Here is a 20,700-nt window from a genome sequence, read left to right as displayed (position 1 = left end):
TGCTGGTGCAATCACAGGTTTATGTGTACACCTCTGCCCCTTCCTCCAGGCTAGACCAGCCTCTTGACTATCTTTTAAACAGGTTCTGACATTGGTCTCTTAACTCATCAAAAGGCTTCTTTGCCAACCCAATTCCTACGTCTCTTCTGACACAGCTCAAACCTTACCTCCTTCCTGGAGTAAAATGCTACTATCACCCCTTCTTTTCACTATCTCACTCTTTAGCATGGCAGAGTTTAGCACTTTTTTTCTCTGATGCTGTCTTCCTGGCCCCTAATCTACTTAGTATAGGAACCAGATCCCATACATTTTTACGAGGTACAGATTGATGGATTTGTACATAAGTATCAGAAGAAGGTACCATCAAACATACTAGCATTAAAATGAAATCACCATGTTCCGTTTCTCATCTGGATAAGTGATGTTTGTAAGGACATTGCTATAAAAAAATGGTGATGGTATTTAAAATGTAAGTTAAAGCCATTTAATTTATCTCTCCTTCACGTCTTTCAGTATTGTTTAATAATAATAATATGTCTCACTGCACACCTGTATTTTTGGCAGGTGTGATCAAAGTATGAATATGAATTCATAACTGTGCTGATCGCTTGAAAAGTTTACTAACTCAAAATAATATCTAAAGAACTTGAAAAGCACAAAAAAGAAAATATGAAGAGTAATCATAATAATCTTTGAATACAAATATGCTCTCTAACTAGCCATATATTATAAGTAGCCTAAGTAAGCCTGGCTTTTAAGAAAATTAAAAATTAATTTCTTAAAATTATATATCATAATCCTTAATGATTATAACAAGTTCTCCTCTGTCAGAGGAATGGAATCAACAATACAAATCTGGATCTTCTGAAAGTTTCTCATGAACAGATTCTGCAAGTTAATAATAGCAAATGTCACACCTGAAGCTTATGGATTGAAATGTCACTAAAGGTCTAGCCCTAACAGGAGAATATGATGGTGTTTTTAATAAGAATACTTGTGAGTCCACAGTATGTCAGTCCGTTTTGTTACTACACATCAACCTACACACTGGGTTTTTAAATGAATATAGGAAGGATAGAAATATTGAAAATTATAAACTGGAAGCAGTAGTAAATTATATAACTGTTATTTTTCTTCAATGCATGACACTCAAATTCATGGCTTAAACAGCATTTTAAAAATTGTATCAGAGATTTATGAAATGTTCAAATGTTTCATGCTACCAAAATTTACATCTTTGAGGGTAAAATTTTCAATGTGTTAATTTTTAACTTTTCTGTTTAAACAGAAGACTTTTTTGGCAAACGCAAACTAATACTACACGTCAAATAAAAATAACCACCTTCCACAAAATACAGCCAGTTATTTCAATGTCACCTCTTCTGTTGCTTAGTGTAAGTTAAAAAAAATACTAAAAGGAAATTACTCACCTATCTAATGAAATTAAGTCTGTGAGGCACCATGTACCTCATTCTTTTATTTCCTTTTACCAAGTAAGTTGCTTATTTGACCAGGATTTCAAAGTGCTTCCATAAATACCACATTGGTACATTATGGGCAGCAACAAACACTGTACCCAAAGAGGTAAAAAAAAAAAAAAAAAATCGTACCCTTAACTTCAGTAAACCTACCATGAGATATTGCCTTGCAAGACAGACAGACTCAATGGTGCCCTGGAGGTAGACGGTGGATTTCTTTTGTGGATTACTGGGATCGGGAAAGTGGATCTGAGCACCCGTTCTCTGCATAATATGTTTGATGTTGCTTCCATTTCGACCCATCATAAAGAGATGATGCTGAGCTGCGATATCTAGTTGCGTGCTCACGGGGATAGCGGACGCCAAGCTCCCGGCGAGATGCTCCAATAGCATGGCAGTTCCTTCCTGGGAGGAAAGGGTGGGAAGGAAGTAGGCCTGTACAGTAACCGTCCACGTTGAAGGGAAAGATTCTACTGTACTTCTGCCAGCTATGGAAAAACTCAACACATTCTAAGAACCCAGAACGTACTATGAGAACAAATTCTGGAAAACAAATTAGTTTTAAAATCCTTTAAAAATAAAACTTGCATGATGTGTACACCTACAATGTTCGGAATTACCTGAACCACTTACCTTCACAGCACTTGTGTTATTCTGAGACCCTCGTACTATCACAGTAGCACCATACATTCGGGACCGCTGTTTAAATGACACTGAAATGTTGTACGTTTGTGATATGTGCTGAATAGAGGGGGAATTAGGATCGGGCACTGGTTGAAGAATTCCAGCAATCGGCAGCTCAAACATCAGCACCAAAGGAAGCAGCTCCTAAAATGAAATTACAGAACCCCGGGCAGATAGTTAAGTCATTGTACATTTAGAGATGTGTGTAGTTCATTCATTCTTTTCTGAAGATGGAATTTTAAAACATAATGCTTTTATTACAGCCACAAGCTTGGGTAGACGATATAAAGTTTTTTAAATGAAAGGAGCCTTTTGTGAAACCTGAGAGTTTGTAACTTAAGCTGCCTGTGGCATTTTTCCTCAGGCGCCTTTTTGATCATTTCAAAATCACCAGAGAAATCGAGCCAGATAAAATCCAGAACGTCTCTAAGAAACACCTCCAATACATTCATACAATATTCCTGTCACTATTTCCTACATGTTGAACATATGACTTGGTTATAAATTGATAAATTATGGTATTTTTATTGCCTTATAATGCAGACATCGCTGACACTGATTTACAGAACTGAAGGTAATAAATAGTTACCCGAATTCTAACTCGGGCCGATTCTACTCCTGCCGGTTGTCCTGCTATAGATACCTGCAAAAGTACGAAAACACAGAGTTAGAGTTATTGTACTTGAACCCACATCTGCTTTCCCAGTTATCTACACCCTCACTACGCAAAGTGTCATCCGGGATAAAACAGCATCGCCTAGCTGGGAGTTTGTTAAAGATGAGGGACCTCAGGCACCAACCCAGAGCTACTTAATCAGAGTCTGGATTTTAACAAGCTCTGGTGATGTGTGTCAACTGATCAACGTCACCTCCTGGACTTACCTAAAACCTCCCAGCCCCTGTGAGCCCATCCTGCCCTCTTCACAATTTCTCGTGTTCACTGCACTTTCTCCCTTTTTATAAAAACTCCCTGAATATGAGATGGATATCAATGTGCAATGATAGTGCCGCACTAAGTTCTCAAAGTAATGAACTACTTTCATGCTAGTTGGCAAAAAACTGCTGCTCCAACAGCCCTCTCCTGGGATCTCCTGGGCTTTCCTACGATCCATCAACTAAAGAATTACTCTTGGCGTTAGGGCAAGCGGGTGGGGCTCCAGGACAGTGCTCTCTCATGGGCCACGCTCATGCCGTATCAGCTGTCAAATATTTTGATTACTGCTCTTGCTTTTTACCATGGCTTCCTATCTGGTTCTTTATGTATGTGTCCCACTGTCACCATTAGTCCCCACAGAGAAAAAACCGTATTGTATTCATCTTTGTGGCCAACATAGTTTCTATATTGTGATTAGAGGAGAGAAAACTTCCAAATAACACAAAGAACACCATCTGTTCTTCAAGCACTGACAGTGTTTTCATGTAGACAGGTGAGTTCCATTTGTTTCCAAACCCAAGAAGTAGAAAAAAATGTGTATAAAACAGAGCCATAATTCAGTCAATATGAGGAAGTCAGACACTCATACACTGCCTCTCAGAAGGTGATCCGGTGTAGCCTGGAGGACCACTTGTGCGATGCTGCAGACAGAATCCCAGCTATCGATAGGTGCTTGGACTAGGCAAGCTTTCAGGTCCTTTCCTAACTCACATGCCTTCCGAGCCTTTCATAGGGACTTTGTTTTATGTTGCCATGATATCCTTCCCTCTCTTCTACAAACTGTTTAGAGATCAAGGATTTATGGCCCATCTACAACTCATCTCCTCAAAAAAGAAGAGCACCTGCAGTCTCCTTGGAGAGGGACATACAATCCATACTAAATGCCAACTTCATGATTACGCTTTTGCTCTCATCTCCCAAAAAAGTTATGCATACAGAAAATTCAAGCTTTAATTTGTCCCATAAAAGTTCATGTGAAAAGACAAAGCACCTGGTTGCTTTTTTCTGCTTGATTATTCCTGTTGGAATCTGGAAAGTGGATGTGGCATCCTGTTTCTTCCATCACCTTCTTAATATTGTTGCCACCTTTGCCGATTACATGAGAATGTTCTGTATGTGAAACATCCATCTTCAAGGTGACCCGATTGCTCTACATGGAAATAATGTATTATTTCTTGATGCATGAAAAAAGGAAGGAACAACTCTTTAAAAACACTTTTCCCCCAAAGGAATAGGATTAACAAAAAGTGACCCAGTGGAAAATCTTACAGATTTCTTAATAAGATCATCTTAATCTATAAATTTTTCAATTTCTATCTATTTCTCCTTGGCTAATAAAAAAGAAATTTTCATTTAAAGACAAATTTGTCAGAAAAAATAGAAAGATATACTTTTTACCAAGATAATTTTTGGGACAGTAGTATTTAAGTAAAATTAGGTATAATTACAAAAAAATTACTTGTTTTTCCTTTAATAGATATTATTCATGAAACAGAATTCAAATAACTAAAAACAGATGAAAACAATTACAAGAGTGAATATATGTATGTTAGTAGAAACGTTGAACAATGATAGAAAACAGGAACTAACAATAAAATTCAAAACGGAACAAAAAAATATTTACAAACATTTTCACAACTTCTCTATCACTGTATGTCAAATTTTACAAAGTAGATAAATTATTCTTGCCGGTAGAAATAAGAGTGAGGAAGATACCACAAAGTATACATCCTTAGCAGTAAAATGGCTTAAGTAAATCAATATGGAGTGTAAGATTTGTTAGTTACATTAAAGCAAAATGTAAAATTCTAAAACATAATGAATAATTACAGTCAGACTGGAATCCATGTATTTAATTTGGGAAAATGTAGTGCTGTAAAATTATAAAGACTGACATGAAATGTTTTCTCATTTATAAAATTGATACTGAAATTCTTCAGTCCCTACAAAGTAAAATTAAAAAGTCAAATACAACAAGATGTTAAAAATATCAATAGGTTTACATTTTCTGAATTCTTAAATTTTAAACTTATATCCATTAAATACTTTGGTTTTTAAACTTAGTTCTTCTTTTAGTTAAACCTCTAAAAAGAGAAAAAAAGATATCCTTTTTTGGATATCCTAAAATATTTAATAATTATCAGGTGAATATTTCTTAAAAATTAAAAAAACAGCAACAAAAAGGAACGGGAAAGGAAATAAAGAGGAAGAGATCAGAAGCCATTTCAGTGAAATACCAGGTGGCAAAACATAGTGGTTAAGAGCCAGACGGCCTGGATTTGAATCCCACCTCCCCACTTTTCAGCTACTGAATCCTGTGCAAATTCCCTAATATCTCTGTGCTGATAGTTATGAGGGTTAAACCAATTAATATTTGTAAAGGGTGTAGCTAAGTGCCTGGCATATAGTAAGTGATTTTGACGTGTTTATTAAAATAAATTCTCACAAACGAGTATACATTTTTACATATTTTAATTTCTCTATTGTCTCTCTCTACATATACTTGTAGAGAGACAGAATGTACAAGAGAAATTGTCAAATTTCATGCCATCACACACACAGAGCTATACAGAAGATTATTCTGGTTTTCTACTGACATCATAAAGGCAAATATGCTAATTCTTGCAATCTTTATTACTTGCCCTATACTAATCCAGGTCAATATTTTTTAATATATATATATGGAGGGGGGAGAGAATATTATTCAATTACCCAGCATGAGAGAACCTATTCAAATTTTAAACAGAACTTTAATCCACTGTAGAATCACACGTGCTTATTTCAAAACCCACCATTACTTTCTCCTGGTTTTTCTTCTCCAAATGGTTCTTTCACAACAGCATGAAGTAGCCCTTGCAGAGACAAGGTTCTGACATCTGAGTGTCCTTAACATTCACTTACTTTTGTGTCTAAGACAGACATGATCATTTCCTTGGCTTCCTTAACATCTTCTTTCTTTCCAGAAACCTTAATATGGGGATCTATAAGAAATCAAAAACAAAGGGCTCTTATGAAACTCCCAGGCTCTGTTTCAAAACTGTTGTTACACTATAAGAAAAGAGATTACATAATAAATTTAATATTTGATTCATTCCAGGTGTGTTGTCACTGTAATAAAAACAGGAATATGGAAAATACCCAAATTGTGCATTTATCGATGCTTTTTTCCCTTCTGAACACTGGCTAACCTATTTAAATTTAATTGCAAAATATCATATAATTATTTTTTAAACAAGTAAAGAGTCTATAAATTCAGTTTATTAATTCATCTCTTGCTACATTCCAGGTCCTGTTCTAAGGCTTGAAATGCATGGACTCATTTAATCTACACCCCAGTTTTGTGAGGTTGTTTACAGAGGAAACTAAGGCACAGAGCAGTTTAGTAACTTGCCCCAAAAAACCATTCAGGGCTTGTTTATTGTAATCCAGTGTCTTCCAACTCTGGATTCATACTTTAAACCATGTGATAATTTAGAAGATATTCTTACCAGTCAAGGTTAATAGAAAAAAAAAACTTAATCTTCATTCAGGAATATTTAATATTTATTCAGAATTAGTACTACCTGACTAAATATCTGCTATGTCTATTGCTTATTAGTGCCAGGGAATGTTGCACAGGAAAGCATTCATTCATTCAGCAAATATTTTCTGAACCTCTACTATGTACCAGGCACTATTCCAGGGACTGGGGGATATGTGAGTGACAAAAAAAGACCCTTGTCCACTGTGCAGGGAGGCAAAAATCAATCAAATAAACAAATGACCTAGTATATTAGAAGGTAAATATTATGACAAAAAGGAGAACAAGACGAAGGATGGAGAAGACCAGCTGTGGACGGGGCAGGGGCGTCAGGCCGCACTGAGAAAGGAAGGCTTAAAGGGCGGGAGGCAGCTGGCCAAGCTCTGATCTTCCAGGAGTAGGAGACATCAGAGCCAACGCCTGTGTGGGGACGCGCCTCTTGGGTTCTCTCTTGAATCAAGTTTTCAAGTCTCCCCAACAATCTGAGTGTTTTATTACCCCACGGGTCAGCCTGACAGAGACCAAGACCATCCTGGGGGGTAAGCTGAACATTCTATGCGATTAGCTTTAGTGATAAAGCTGAATAACAGAGAATGCATCATCAATCATCATCACCACCATCGTTAATAACGCCAAGCTTACTGACTGCTTACAACATGCTGCCTTCTCTGCTGAGCACACTTCATAGACTCAGGTCAACGACGTTGTCAGCCAGTGTTTGCTGAGCAACTTTCACAATTAGCAAGCAGTTCTGCCTGAGTCCTTCTAAACCAGGACAAACTAGGATAAGAAAGTAAACTGACCTGGGGTAGATTTTATCGAACTACACGTACATCCTCATATTGTGATTTAACCTACCCATCTCCACCTCACAGTCATCAAGGCCATGACTCATAAGGTGTGACTGAAAGAGAGAGGGAGGGAGAGAGACAGAGAAAGGAATGAAGGATGGGAAGAGGGAGGAAACCATTTTCTAAAGCCCCCCGTTCTTAGGGTAGGATGGAGCAATCCTAGTCAACAAGAGTGCGCGTGGAGCCTCAGAGCTCGGGAACGTCTGGCCCCCCAGGGAGGCCTCCCAGCAGCAGGGCCTGATTGGGGTCCGGCCCCCGCCCTCTCCCCAGACTGTGTCTCCTGGGGGCTGCTTCTGGCTCAGGCGCTTTTCCTTAGTCTGTTCTTTAATCCCTCCTCTGACAGTCGCCCTGTCAAAGGGATGTTGTGAAGATCAAAGACCTTAATGCTGGTTAAAACTTTCTAAAGTATTTAAGTATCAGGTACTACAAGGCGAGGGGCTAAATAAACGTAGGGCAAAACGGCTGTCCAACCACTGCAAGCTGGGAGAGCCTCGCGCTACCGCTGCGTGATGTGGTGTCCGCTTGCTCCTTCAGGCGTCCTAACAGGGACCGCCTTTTCTGTGCAAGACTCTCGCCAACTTTAGCAAACTTAAGTAACCAAACATTCTCTTTAATAATTCTTATTATATCCATTATGGCTCCTAGAGGCAATATTTACATAAAGAGCTGTCTACATTCAAAAGTTTGGTCTCAACTCTCTTGAACTTTGGTTTGAATTACTGTAGGCTCTGACATTAATGTCTACTAGAAATGCTCACTGCTGCAGTGGGGGATTAGAGCTCGGTGCTGCTCTAATCCAGACCCACATGTCTGCTCATCAGACTCGCTTGTAGCACTTACTAAAATGTAGGTTCCTGGGTCTCCAGGACCCGGCAATCAGCATTTTGTTGTTTTCCCAAGTGATTCCTAAATCAAGAATAGGACACAGCAGATCAAGCCACATAAAACATGTAATTGGAATCTCTTATGTATCAGCCAAGTGTATATAACATAAAATGCTTCTATAAGAAAAGAATGTATTTTCTCACAAAATAAATTAACACTATGTATTGAGTGGTAAGATAATCTGAAAACCTATTACTTTACAGGCTGGATAATCACATTAAAATTCCTATGCATCTGTAGAGGGACAGGAAACCTCAGATCCAATTTAAGAAGGAATTTGATTTTCCACCATCTCTGCATCAAAGGAACAATAAACAAAATAAAAAGCAAAAGACTCAATTAAAATATATATGTATACATTTTATTTCAAAGTGAAACAGCACCATCTAGTGGCCAAAAATATAAACTATCAATGGACACAAAAGAGAGACACAGTAGCTAGCCACCAACAGCATCAAACTGTCTCCAGGACCCAAATCAGCACTCACTTGGAAAATGGTGCTTTAAATAATCAAGTCTCGTAAGTACAGAGCAAAAGATGACAAAATTCCGGTTTAGATTGCTGAAGTAGCCTGTAGTATTGGAGTTTTCATTCCCTCTTTGCTCTTGCTTAAAAGGTATCTACAGGATGTGAGTGGGCTCTTCCAGGTTGAACTTAATGCACTCATCTCAAATCCTGAAATACTATTCTCTGCTTTCAGTAAGTGCTACAGTTTACCCTTCAAGCTTGTCCATGTAGCACCACAAGGGACTAAGGTTTCATTCAGACCCATTCTGGAAATACTTGATGGAGAGATGAAAAATCAAAGTATGAACTATATTAACAAACATAAAAACCAGGAAAAGAACTGTTGGAAGATGGTGGAGAAACAGGAACTAAGTATGCAGTCTCCTCCTCCACAAAACTAATTGCTTTGAAGGACAACTCTGATTTGGGCATGAAAGTTTTAAGACATTGCTCTAAAAATAATATTGATTGCTGTTGAATCAACCCTCAAGCTCTCTGAATACAGGAATTGTCTTAACTGGTTTTGTAACTTCCACAGTTCAAAATAAGTAGTAGATACTCAGTAAACTGTTGTGGAATAGATTGATGGTGCCCCTATTTTTGGAGATGGCAAAATACAGAGAGAGGAGATCCAAATCTGTGGAAAGAGTCTAAACCTCACAACCAAGGTGACCGTTATGTCCTGCACTTCCCAAAATATTCCCAATAGTTTTAATTTCAAATATTCTGATTTCAGTACCTCTATAAAAATACAGAGAACTGTCAGATATTCATCCAGATTTTGGGTTTTTAGATTCCTGTCCCATCAATCTGCTCTTATCTCTCTGGTGTCATCCTATGAAGACCAGACAGTGATCCAACCTTCAATAAGTAATATGAAGCTGTACGGACATGGGCATGATATGGGTATTTTATATGTGTACCCTGCAAAAGAGCTAAACCTTTGGGCGCAAAGAGGTTTTTTCATGACTCCATATGGAAATTCATAAGGACGTGGTAAAGCAACAAATGTTTTCATAAGAACATGCTAAAAACCGTATTTTCAGAAAGATAAATATTTCAAAGAGTTGGGATGTTTATACGAGCTTAAATTATGGTTTTAAAAGATTATCTCTTCAAACTCTGGTTTCTCCTCTTCTGGTTTTCTATCCTTGGAAACATTCCCATTCCTGGAAGCATTAGTGAATATTTTATTGTCTTTGCCTTCTCTCCTCAAGATTAAACATCCTTTCCGTTTCATTCCTATCCCACAGCAAAAATCTATAGAGAATACTCATGTTAGGCATTTCATTGTATTTATTATGCTACAGAAAGTAAGATACTACTGACACGTGATGAATTTAAGCCATCAATGTTTCACCAATGATCCATTTGTAACTACTTTCCTGCCTCAGAAAAATTCAAAGCAATGCTTTCATTCTCAGCATGTTCTCTTGGAGAGAGAAAATAATAGAAAATCCCTTGTTTGACTAAACTCACTCCTCCCACCCTCAACACCCCAAAATAAAAGACATCATATTAAAATTGCTTTTTTTGTTTATGGGGAAAAGTTCCATATCACGGCCTAAAATCAGGATGGCTTTTGGTACATTTATGCATGTAAACAAAAGTGTCAAACTGGCCTTAAATCCATAAGAAGAGACCACTGGACAGAATTCACTTTCTCCTGGCTTGGAACTCTTTTCACTTTTATTTCATGTTCTTCCTAAAGAGTCTTAGCCTTTAAACCTGTCTAACCAAGGACACTGGCTGGGGCCAGGTCTGTCAACACTGTTAGGAGTGGTCAGTGTTGACAGGCAGAGAATTTCAACTTCCTCTGTAATTCCCTCCAACCACTGGGACTATATCCTCCGCCGGCAAGTAGTTCCAAAGTAGTATGGCCAAATGTTTTATGGAAGGAAGACTTTGGCTCTAGAGTAGGAATTCTGTCGAACAGCCAATATACATCGTCTCAGAAAAATCCCCACACATCTCAAGGGCACTGGCTGACTCGGATCACATAGGGAGACGCTAGGGAAAGAGAGCAGATACCACAGAGAAGGGATTAAGTTTCAGTACCTTCTACCTAGGCTACAGATTACCTTCATGTTGTGGGGAGAATACGCGGATTCTACTGTCATGATACTAAGTTGTGAATCCCGATTCAGCATAAACAAGCTTTGTTACCTTGGAAAGATCACTGAATCTCTGGAGTATACCTTCTTCCAAAAAAAAAAAGAGGGAGTTTGGTCAGATCATTTTTACACTGTCTTATAAATCTGAATTTCTTTGGTGTAAAGCAGGAGTACTATCGGGTTCTTAACTAAAACTAACCTCATAAACAGGTGTATTTTCCAATTTTTTTGGTATCTCATGAAGTGGCTCACACCAAAGACACCACCGTCTAAAATGTTTCCAAGAAGCTGAAGATGCAGGGAGCAACACAAATGTGTCTGAAATTGCAACCTGCTTCTACGTGGAGGGAGATGAGCTTCACAGATGGCAGCTCAGGCTTTCCTTTTGTTCGGGACACCCTAGGAATGTGGAATTGTGTATCAAAGCAGGTGAAATTCAGTGCTCACCCCACCGCCACCTCCTGCAGAAGCTGCTTGTAGCCATAAAACAAAGGCAGTGACGACCCCAGAGGGAGATGCGATTCTACCTCAAACCCTACTGAGCCATGTCACCATTCAAAGTCAGACACCATCCAATACGTCTGCTATTTTGATCACTTTTCCTTTAGGCTGGAAAGTCGCTTTGCTGATCGGCGAAAGTGAACTAAACTTACAGTCAACTGGCCACAGCCCTCATTTTTCTGTGAAATTAAATAGTTTCCCTCTAACTTCTTGAGAAATAGACTTTCCTTTTTAGACAAAAATGTGATACGGGTCAAATAACATACCAGTATCACTTTTTTTGAAGTAAAGATATATGTTGTATCAAGAGATAGGGAAAACCTGAACTGACTCATTAAACCTGACTGTAAATGACTTTAAAAGAACGAAACAGAGTAACAGGAAATCAATTGCACTTTAAGCTTATTTTGTAGCCAGTAATACAGACTCCAGATTATTTCAAGGAATGCTCCTTTGACAACAAGAATTCCAATAAACTGAGTTAGAATAAAAATAAAAGATCAAGGAGTATATTTGGACAGGGGGTGGAAAAGCCCAAGCTCTAAGTACTTAAGGCAAAATGTCGGTGAACAGCCATAACATTCAAATATTATAACTGGGATCAAGAGGAACAAATTCACCTGTTGTAGGCATTCCCTAAACCAACTATGCTGCTTTAGGATATGGCATACGCTCAACCTTATTTACCTTATTTTAAAACAAAAAAATAATCTCTTTACTACTCAACTAGAAGAGAAGAGGGATGGGCAGTGAGACATGAAAAAGCTAATGTATTTTAAATTAAAAAAACCTAGTTTTCACAAGAAAAAAATATTTCCACTGGTACCCACCATCAGTTTATATACCATGATGCCCGTAGATAACTTCCTATCAAAATTCCATTTGGAAGAATGAAACAATACTCAACAGAGAAAGGGTATTCTTGACTTTACAGTGGCATGAATGACACAAGCAAATCAAAAGACAAGAACGTATGGCAAGTTCCTCAAGACACTTTTCAGTTCAACTATTCGGCAATGATTGGAATGAAGTGCCCTCACCACTGTGGTAATGAGCACTTGAAGCAAGTTCTTGCTGAACATAAGGAAAGGATGTGTTCACATACCAAGATGGACCATATGGACTCTTTATCAAGTTGGTAGGACAGAGCTATCAGCTTGAGAAAATCCAAAGCTAGCTAGAAGATATACAAGAGCTTTTGCTGATGAAATACCAGCATTTCCAACAAAAGCAGCAATAAAAGAATTCAAAATACAACAATAATGCTGTTATAATTGTTCTCTACTGATGTTTCAACTTTAGGAGGAAATAAGGCATAAGAGAGGAAGGAAGTATACCAGGCACCTCTTTCTCTTCTGTTAAGATTTCTATGTGCTTTATCAAAGCTATTAATTTAATCAGAAACAGAGTTTTAGGAGCTCAGTAAAAACGCAGAAATAATCTCAGAGAAAAACAACGAAATGCAAACAAAGTATAAAGCAAGCTCGAAGCATAAGAGATGAGAAAATCAAGGACAGATGTATTTGAGGAGTGTTGAGAACTGGGAAAGGGTTACTGACCTTGTTTTATCAACCCCCTTATCTTACGCAGTGTAACCTGAACCTCACGCGTAACTGCAGAGTTGCTGTTCAGGTAGAGCGAGGGAGAAAAAATCCAAAGCACAAGAGAGATCTCGCTTTGGAATATGGAGGGTAAAAAAGAAAGTTAAAAACACAAAGCCTAACTCAATTAGTTTCCTGAAGCCTTTGGCATCCGAGCTCTATACTTCAGAAGGAAGTAAGAGAATTCTGAGAAGAGAGAGGAAAGGAAACTAAGTGCCAGGAAGAGATCTGGAATCGTCTGAAGTGTTGGTACATAACAGGTCTACAGCAAGCATGAGCAGTTCTAGGTTACTCCGAGAGAGAACATTCACATTTGTATGGACAACTCTTGTGACAGCAGGAACAAAGCCCAAGCCGCAGGGCATGACAAAAGCAATAATGCAAGGACCCGGGATGAGGAAGGGGCATGTAAAAGAGAGCTGGACTGAATACCGGCCCTCTGGAGTGCAACTCGAGTTCCAGTCCGATACTCAGTGGTCCATTTGATAGAAGAGGGAGCATTGAAGTGGGGACGGAGGCTTGTGCCAGGATAAAGCATCCCCAGGAAACTGCACTGAGATAAAAGCAAGTTATGCAAGAATTTCTCAGAGCCAGAAGTGACTAATCTTCATTCTTTCTCCAAGGAATACTGATGTTCACAGTGTACATGGCAGGTCCCAGCGGTATTGTCTGTGGTCTAAAACCCAAAACTCTGTAATCTGTGGCCAGGGCAGACTGTTCCATCTTACAACAGCTGGGACCATTCGTGCAGTCTTAACGCATAGCTGCTAGCTGCAGTCACAGAAAAGTAACCATGCATTGAGGAGTTCACACACAGTACACGAGGGAAGTCCCGTAAACGGAGATGTGACCCTGTCACACCACATACATGGTCTCTTTGTTTTACTTCTGGCCTACTGAGAGGATAAATTTAAAAAACAGAAACTGCCTTATGAAGATATTTGAGGCACAATTAAGGGTTTACATAAGAAACAGCAAAACTCTTAGGAGTTCAGTCCTAAAAATAACTTACCAGCTTGAGGGTGGCATTAAAATTCGCCACCTTTCTCATCTGTGTTGTAAGATCTAGTGAGGAAGTTTTACAGAATGCACTGAAGAGCAGTTAATTAAGGGTTCATACAACTCTGGGGGTTAAAGACTGTTTCAATCTTGTTCATGATCTCGAGAAAGTAATTCTCACAAAAACTGAAAGTACCTAATATTTGGTAAATAAGCTTGAAAGAAAATTATCTGGAAAATGCCTATCTACCAATCCCTTCTTCTTCCCACTTTCTACAGACTAGCTGAACAGCTGATTGTTGATAGTTATTTATGTACACACATTGAAACAACAGTCATACCCCTGTCTCCAACTCAGGATCATTCTGAATGGTGCTTGTTTTTCTCATACTTTTTTGGTAACTGTTTCTCAAGTAAGTAGGAACCAAGGGTCTTAATCTCTCAGTCCTAAGAGATTTATATCTTCCAGGGGGAAATATAATTTCAATTATCAAATAACTTTAAAATGGTCCTTTATTATTCTTAATAAAAATATCTAAACTTACCTTGAGGCCCAACAATTTCTAAATCAGAATTCATTAAACATTTATCCAAAGGTAATACTCCTGCTTAAATATCTTAATTAATGAAAAAGTTGAAAGTTCAGTATTTTAAAACTGGCTTGCCTTTTGAGAGCAAGAATGTAGGGCCTTCTCACCAAAAATCACAGAAAATAAACATCACCTAATAAGGGTGACCAATCTGCCCTATTTTTTCTAACAAGAAATTTGATCTTCTTAATTTGTTACCATACAAAGAGGTCCTCTAGAGCAAGGGGGAATAAACAAACAAAGAAAACACTAACTGTCCCACAGGAAAATGGGCAAAAGACATGGATAAATAATTTAATAGAAAAATGGCCAATAAATGTATAAACATGAATAAAATTCAACCTTACTAAATCATATTTTATTTATAACATTGGGAAAGATTTTTGAAATTATAAGTCTAATAAGGATTGAGTTAGACAAACTAACATATTCTTGATGGAAATAAAAATTGATGCAAAATGCCTGGAGAGCAATTTGGAAATGCTAGGGGAAACGCTGATTGAAACCACCCACCCTGGCCAGGCACCACAGTAACCACTTGCATGAGTTATCTTAAACAGGATGAACTGGTAAGGAACGTGGAACTAACAAGCTACCACCAACTGGAAGAATTCAGGAAAGGTCAAAAGGAGATAGGAGACTCCAGTCCATATGTCCTACCAACCTCCCAGAATCCTTCTCACTGCAATCCATCTTGGCTGAGTGATGTGTGCACCACCAGGAGGGACCCTGAGTCAGAATGATTGGCCAGAGACAACCTGGAAACCAATCCCATCACCATAAAACCCGAGACTGCGAACCACATGACAGAACAGTCCTCCTGGTTTCCCTTACCCTCCTGCTCTCCACCCGGGCGCCCCTTCCCAATCAAGTCTCTTGCTTTGTCAGCACCTGTGTCTCCTCGGACCATTCATTTGCAAGTGTTAGACAAGAGCCCACTCTTGGGCCCTGGAAGGGGTCCCCCCCTTCCTGCAACAGAAATATTAACAAAGACTCATAATACCATGATTTCATTTTTAAAGATATACATATATTCAGTGGAATAAAAAGGAAAACAACCAAATTGATAGTGATTACTTCTAAGTAACAGGGTCACCGGTAATTTTTATTTCATCTTATGCTTCAAACTTTTCTGTATTTTCTTCCATGAAGAAGTATACATTTATAATGTAGAAAAATACTCATACCCTAAAAGGTTATCTGTATCAGTAAAATCTGAAATCTATTTGCTCCAATGAGATCCTTATACTTTAAAACAAAATGTATTTAAGTCAGAGCTCCCTGTTTTCCAAGCACAACGTTTCGAAAGAATTCTCTTAAAAACTGAGACCTTTAAAAATGTTAATGATAACAACAAAGTGCTTTCTCAATTCGAAAAGTTCCTTCTTTCTCCTTTACAATTCTGAGACAGGCTTCTTGCCAGGCATTTTCTGAACTCTACCTCTTTTCTGTTGTTGTGCCATTACCCTTAATATTTTATCAGCGTACTTTGGCTCTGAACACAGACTTCCCCCGTGAAACCGGAGCAGGAATATGATGACAGGGTTGACTGCAGTTGAAAGACGCAGCTGGAACAGCGTCCCGAGGGTCGGGTGAAGCCCATATGTTTATGGCCACCACTAGCGACACATGGAATTCCTTCAAACGATTACGGCCACATCTCTCTTTTTCTTCAGCAATTGTTTCCAAAATAAATGGAAACGAGCAATCCTGGTAGTGGGAGTATAGTGCCCTTTCTTGAAAGAGTTCTCCCATGTCCTCCACCGAGCAAGGACACATCATTCTCAGGCGTGATTAAACCACCCATTAATATAAGTACATAATAACCTCAAAGGACAGCGTCCTCCAGACAAAGAGTTTCACCAGCAAGGCAATAACAATTCGTCTTCTCAGGAGAGAAGTCAAAGAGCTGGAAACGGGACGTGGATATGCTCCACGTGCCCTGCCCCGGGCCTGCGCTGTCTCTCCTCCCCACGGCTTCGCGCCCGGGAAGCTGAACCAGCACCTGCGGCAGTCGCTGCCTAGCTCCACGGCCAGGACTGCATGAGCAGCCTCTGTCGTGGTCCCCTTCTCACGGGGCTCCTGCCCTACTCGGCCCTCCCCTTGCCCCTTCGGCCCCTGGGCGGTCACGGCTTCCAGCTGTTGCCAGTTTCCGTGCCTCGGCGCCTAACCCTTGACTCTGTCTACTGCAAGTAGCTCCTTCATCCAAGTTCATTTAAATCATTTGGAGTTCATTCTGTTTTCCCTCAGGCCAAGACTGAGAGAACACCTGCCCCACCAAGGCCTCATCTTCCCCTGATGGGCAAGCACGCCTGAGGCTGAGGCGGTGGAGAACCCCGCACTCAGCACGGGGGCTGCCCCCTTCTCCACAAAAGCACCAACTTTTAGCGGGCGGGCTCCGTGCCTTACGTAGGTTAAAAATCCTATTCCTTAGATCTTCGCAGACGTTGTTTTGAAAAGACTGACTTCTTATTGTTCAACACAAGTCCATTTTACAACTACAGTAGAACCGTAATAGTTTTCTCTTTATTTTCTTTTTCTTTCCTCTTCCCTCTCTCTCCCCACCCTACCCCCATTTCTGTCTCTGTCTCTGTCCCTCTCTCTCTCCCCACCCACCGGCTCTGCCAATGCATTTTCACCACATGGTCATGTTTACTCCGGTACATTACTGGAAGTATCTTGGCACCTTGTGATGTTCCTTGATAAATGTGCTGTAATGTTTATCAGACCTTTGAGAAATATGAGTGGATTCAACAGCACTTAAATATCTCTTTAGTATTTCCTTGGTTTCTACACAACTTTTACCTCTAAAGGCATTTGTTTGCATGTTCCTCCCCAAAAACCACTGTTTTAAATACATACATGCATCTGTTTTTGTGCCAACTTCAAATCTACGGAAGTGGGATTTCCGTAAACCATGGCTTCATTCTAAAGTCAGAGTTTCTTATTAGGGAGGCGAGGTCGATGGATTACCCCTGTGGAGCCTGTGAACCTACCTGGAATTGCATTCAAAGAATGTGTACATCTGCTTTGGTAAAATTTTAGAATACAGTTTCAGGAATATTTAACACATGAATGCTAACCAATAAGATGACACCAAATTTCTGTTCAGCATTACTTTCTTTCAGTTATCATAAGAGACAGAGGAGAAAATAGTAACAAAGAATGCAAGGTCTGTGAAAGAAGACACAACTGAATCAAGTTCTCCTTCTTTAAAAATCCTATATATTTTATTAGAGTAAAAATCCTTTTATCATTCTGCTACAGAAATAGATCTTCATTCAACAGATGATACGAAATCTTATTTCAGAAGAACTCCTAGAATTCTATCAAAGAACTTCAGACCTGGAATGGAACAGACTTCTAGCCTTCCTTCCTGTCCTGCATCAAGGTTCCCTGAGGGTCCCCACTGGGCCAGGCACATCCTACAGAGCCCAGGTGCAGTGGAGATGACACCACAGTCCGAGCCGTGTAGGTGACCACAGATTCTAAAACTTCCCACTCCCAGGATGCTTTCTCTGTAGAACACGCCTCCCAAACTGTCATCAAGGCTGCCACATTTTTAGTGACGGAAAGTGTACTACTTTCTCACACAGCAGAAGTTAGCTGTTAAAAATAATTCTCTTCAAAACACCTTTCTCATCACAAACCTCCGATGATTCCCCAACCTTACAGAATTAAAAGCATGGACTGTTGGCTGTACTCTCCAAAGCCCTCAGGATTGGGACCACACCCAGCCGTTTCTCTTTCACTTCCCTTCTTTGCCTGTATGTAACGGGCACTACAGCCCAGCCTGAACACTCACCATTACACCAGCATGTCCTACGACCTCCCATCTCCGCGCCTCTGTGCCTGAAGCCATCAGACACTGCACTGTTCCTCCTTTCAGCTCCACCTGGCCAATCCGCACCACCTAAGGTCAACCCAAATGTCACTTTTCATCAGGTCCCTCCAGCACGAAGTATACATATCACCGTTGATCCCCGAATAGCCCTGTCACGGGCTCCGCTATCACCCACACACCTACCATTCTCCTGAAGTCTGCAGGCTCCTCGATCTGATGGGACACACTGTGTCCCCGTTTTATATCCTCTGCAGAACATACTGTTTACTGCATCTTAGAATACAGGTGTTAGATGACTCTGGATTTCACTAGAGTGGCCGATATCTGCTTCCCGATCTCTCTTAAGCGCTTACCCCTCCTCCTCCACACTACACAGCCCACTCCCCTTGGCTCACCCATCACAGCCCTCCAGACTTTGGCACAGATTTTGGGGCAGTCGCCCCTGCTTGTTCGGCTAGGAACTGACTTTAAGAGAAGCAACTTTAATTTTTTGAATCCTCAATCTCTGGCACAATCTCTGGAACAAAGTAGGTGTCCCACACACACAGTTGTGAGGAGGAAATGATAGTAAGTGGGACAGCATAACGGATTTAGGTCTGTAGAACCTTTCCATCCCTCTGTTAAAGCTGACAGCATTGGCTTTTGTAACAGCACCAAGGACACATCACGGCTGGTGCAGTGACTTTGAGCAACCGAAACCCCAGAGCCTTCTCACATCAATTGGGGTGAGCTCTGCATTTCCCTTCCCCAGACTGTCCCAACAAGTGCAAACAACTTCTCTTCTTTTTCACTATGGTTTTAATATAAACTATATTAAAATGTCTCTGATGTGCTTTATTATGTTAGCATTTGTCTTTCAATGGGAAACTTCTATTGGACTGTTAGCATCGCCCCGAGAAAGAGAGAAGATAAACAACAATGCGATACACTCTTATTCCTGGCTTTTTAGAAAAACTTTTACATGCGATGTGACACTTGATCTGTTTGTTTTCTCTCACTTTTAAGGAGTATTAGGAATGTACTGCATAGCAGCATGGTAACTCCTTAGTGAGAACCGATGCTCTCCGCAGCTTGTGAGAGGATAACACTTGAAAAGAGAAAGGCAAGAATTAAAATGAGATGTATTCACTTTGCCATCACTTCACTGTTCCTCTCAAAAAAAAAAAAAAAAAAAAGGCAAAACATCAGCTTAGATCGCTATGGCCACAAGAGAAATTCTAAAACCTGGAAATCAATGACAGCAAATTTAGCATAAAAGTCATCACATCTCTACAAGTTATATTTTTCACAGCAGAGTCTCTCAATGATACTTATAAATTAGAAAATACAGCAAAGGAGTTTGAAGCTAGACTTCTGAAAGTTAAACTGGGTCATATCTGCTAAATATTATAAATGATTACTCAGGAAATTTTAGGAATTTTCATTTTGCAACTGTAATTAAAAACTTAACCACTAGTTTAGACAGCTTGGAAAGAACACATAATAAAGACACGGAAACATGAAAGTTTTTTCAAGTCCTATTTTCAAAATTCTCCTCTGTTCATACTAATCAGTACAAAAGTCTCCAATCCACACTACTTTGTTTAATATTTCCTATTTTACTGCCCACTTTTAGGAGTTTAGGTGACAAATCTTAAATATCCTCTCAGATTCCTAGCTACTAAAATATAAACCATGGCATATTGTTACTGAAATAAAATATATGATGAAGGTAAAACCTCGAAACAAAAAGCCATCAATATTCACAAAAATATTTTCCAAAGACAAATAACAATTACTGAATTCTCAAGTTCAGAACTGTTCATGTATATACAGTTGGGCCAACAGTACTTCAGAGAATACTTGTTAAAAGACAGAGACAAATAAGAAATTAAAAATCAAAGAAAATATGTGGCATGGTACTTATATGCCTAACGGTATAAAACCCTTCCCTAATGAAATATGAGCAGGAAAGGGGGGATTGCTTTGAAAATTATGAGATTTTATTGTTGAAGAAGATATCTTACTAGCACCTTCAGCTGATAACTCTGAGATGATCCAAATTTTATTATGATTTACATAACAAACAAAAATATTATGTGCTACCGACGTGAAACATTTCCCTGCACCAACACTCAATTACTCTCCCTACTCCATTTCAAGGGGAGCAATGAAGCTTAAAAATACACACATGGGGTCGTTCTTCTACTGT

General features: G+C 39.4%; 1 protein-coding gene across 3 annotated transcripts in view; it reads right to left on the bottom strand.

Annotated features, from left to right (window-relative positions):
- The window catches only part of BICC1 (BicC family RNA binding protein 1), a 300,346-nt gene that overhangs the window by 42,943 nt on the left and 236,703 nt on the right, over positions 1 to 20,700 (bottom strand). For all 3 annotated transcript variants that reach the window (XM_059900587.1, XM_059900588.1, XM_059900586.1), the window contains exons 4-8: positions 5,998 to 6,077; positions 4,088 to 4,246; positions 2,752 to 2,805; positions 2,112 to 2,306; positions 1,632 to 1,883 (exon numbers count right to left, since the gene is read on the bottom strand). In XM_059900587.1, coding sequence (XP_059756570.1) covers positions 1,632 to 1,883; positions 2,112 to 2,306; positions 2,752 to 2,805; positions 4,088 to 4,246; positions 5,998 to 6,077 — 740 coding nt within the window. The remainder of the gene's footprint in view (positions 1 to 1,631; positions 1,884 to 2,111; positions 2,307 to 2,751; positions 2,806 to 4,087; positions 4,247 to 5,997; positions 6,078 to 20,700) is intronic.

Source organism: Balaenoptera ricei, chromosome 16, assembly GCF_028023285.1.
Source record: "Balaenoptera ricei isolate mBalRic1 chromosome 16, mBalRic1.hap2, whole genome shotgun sequence".
NCBI classification, from domain to species: Eukaryota; Metazoa; Chordata; class Mammalia; order Artiodactyla; family Balaenopteridae; genus Balaenoptera; species Balaenoptera ricei.
The sequence above is the reverse complement of the archived record's forward strand: the minus strand, read 5'-3'. Positions and strand labels throughout refer to the sequence as shown.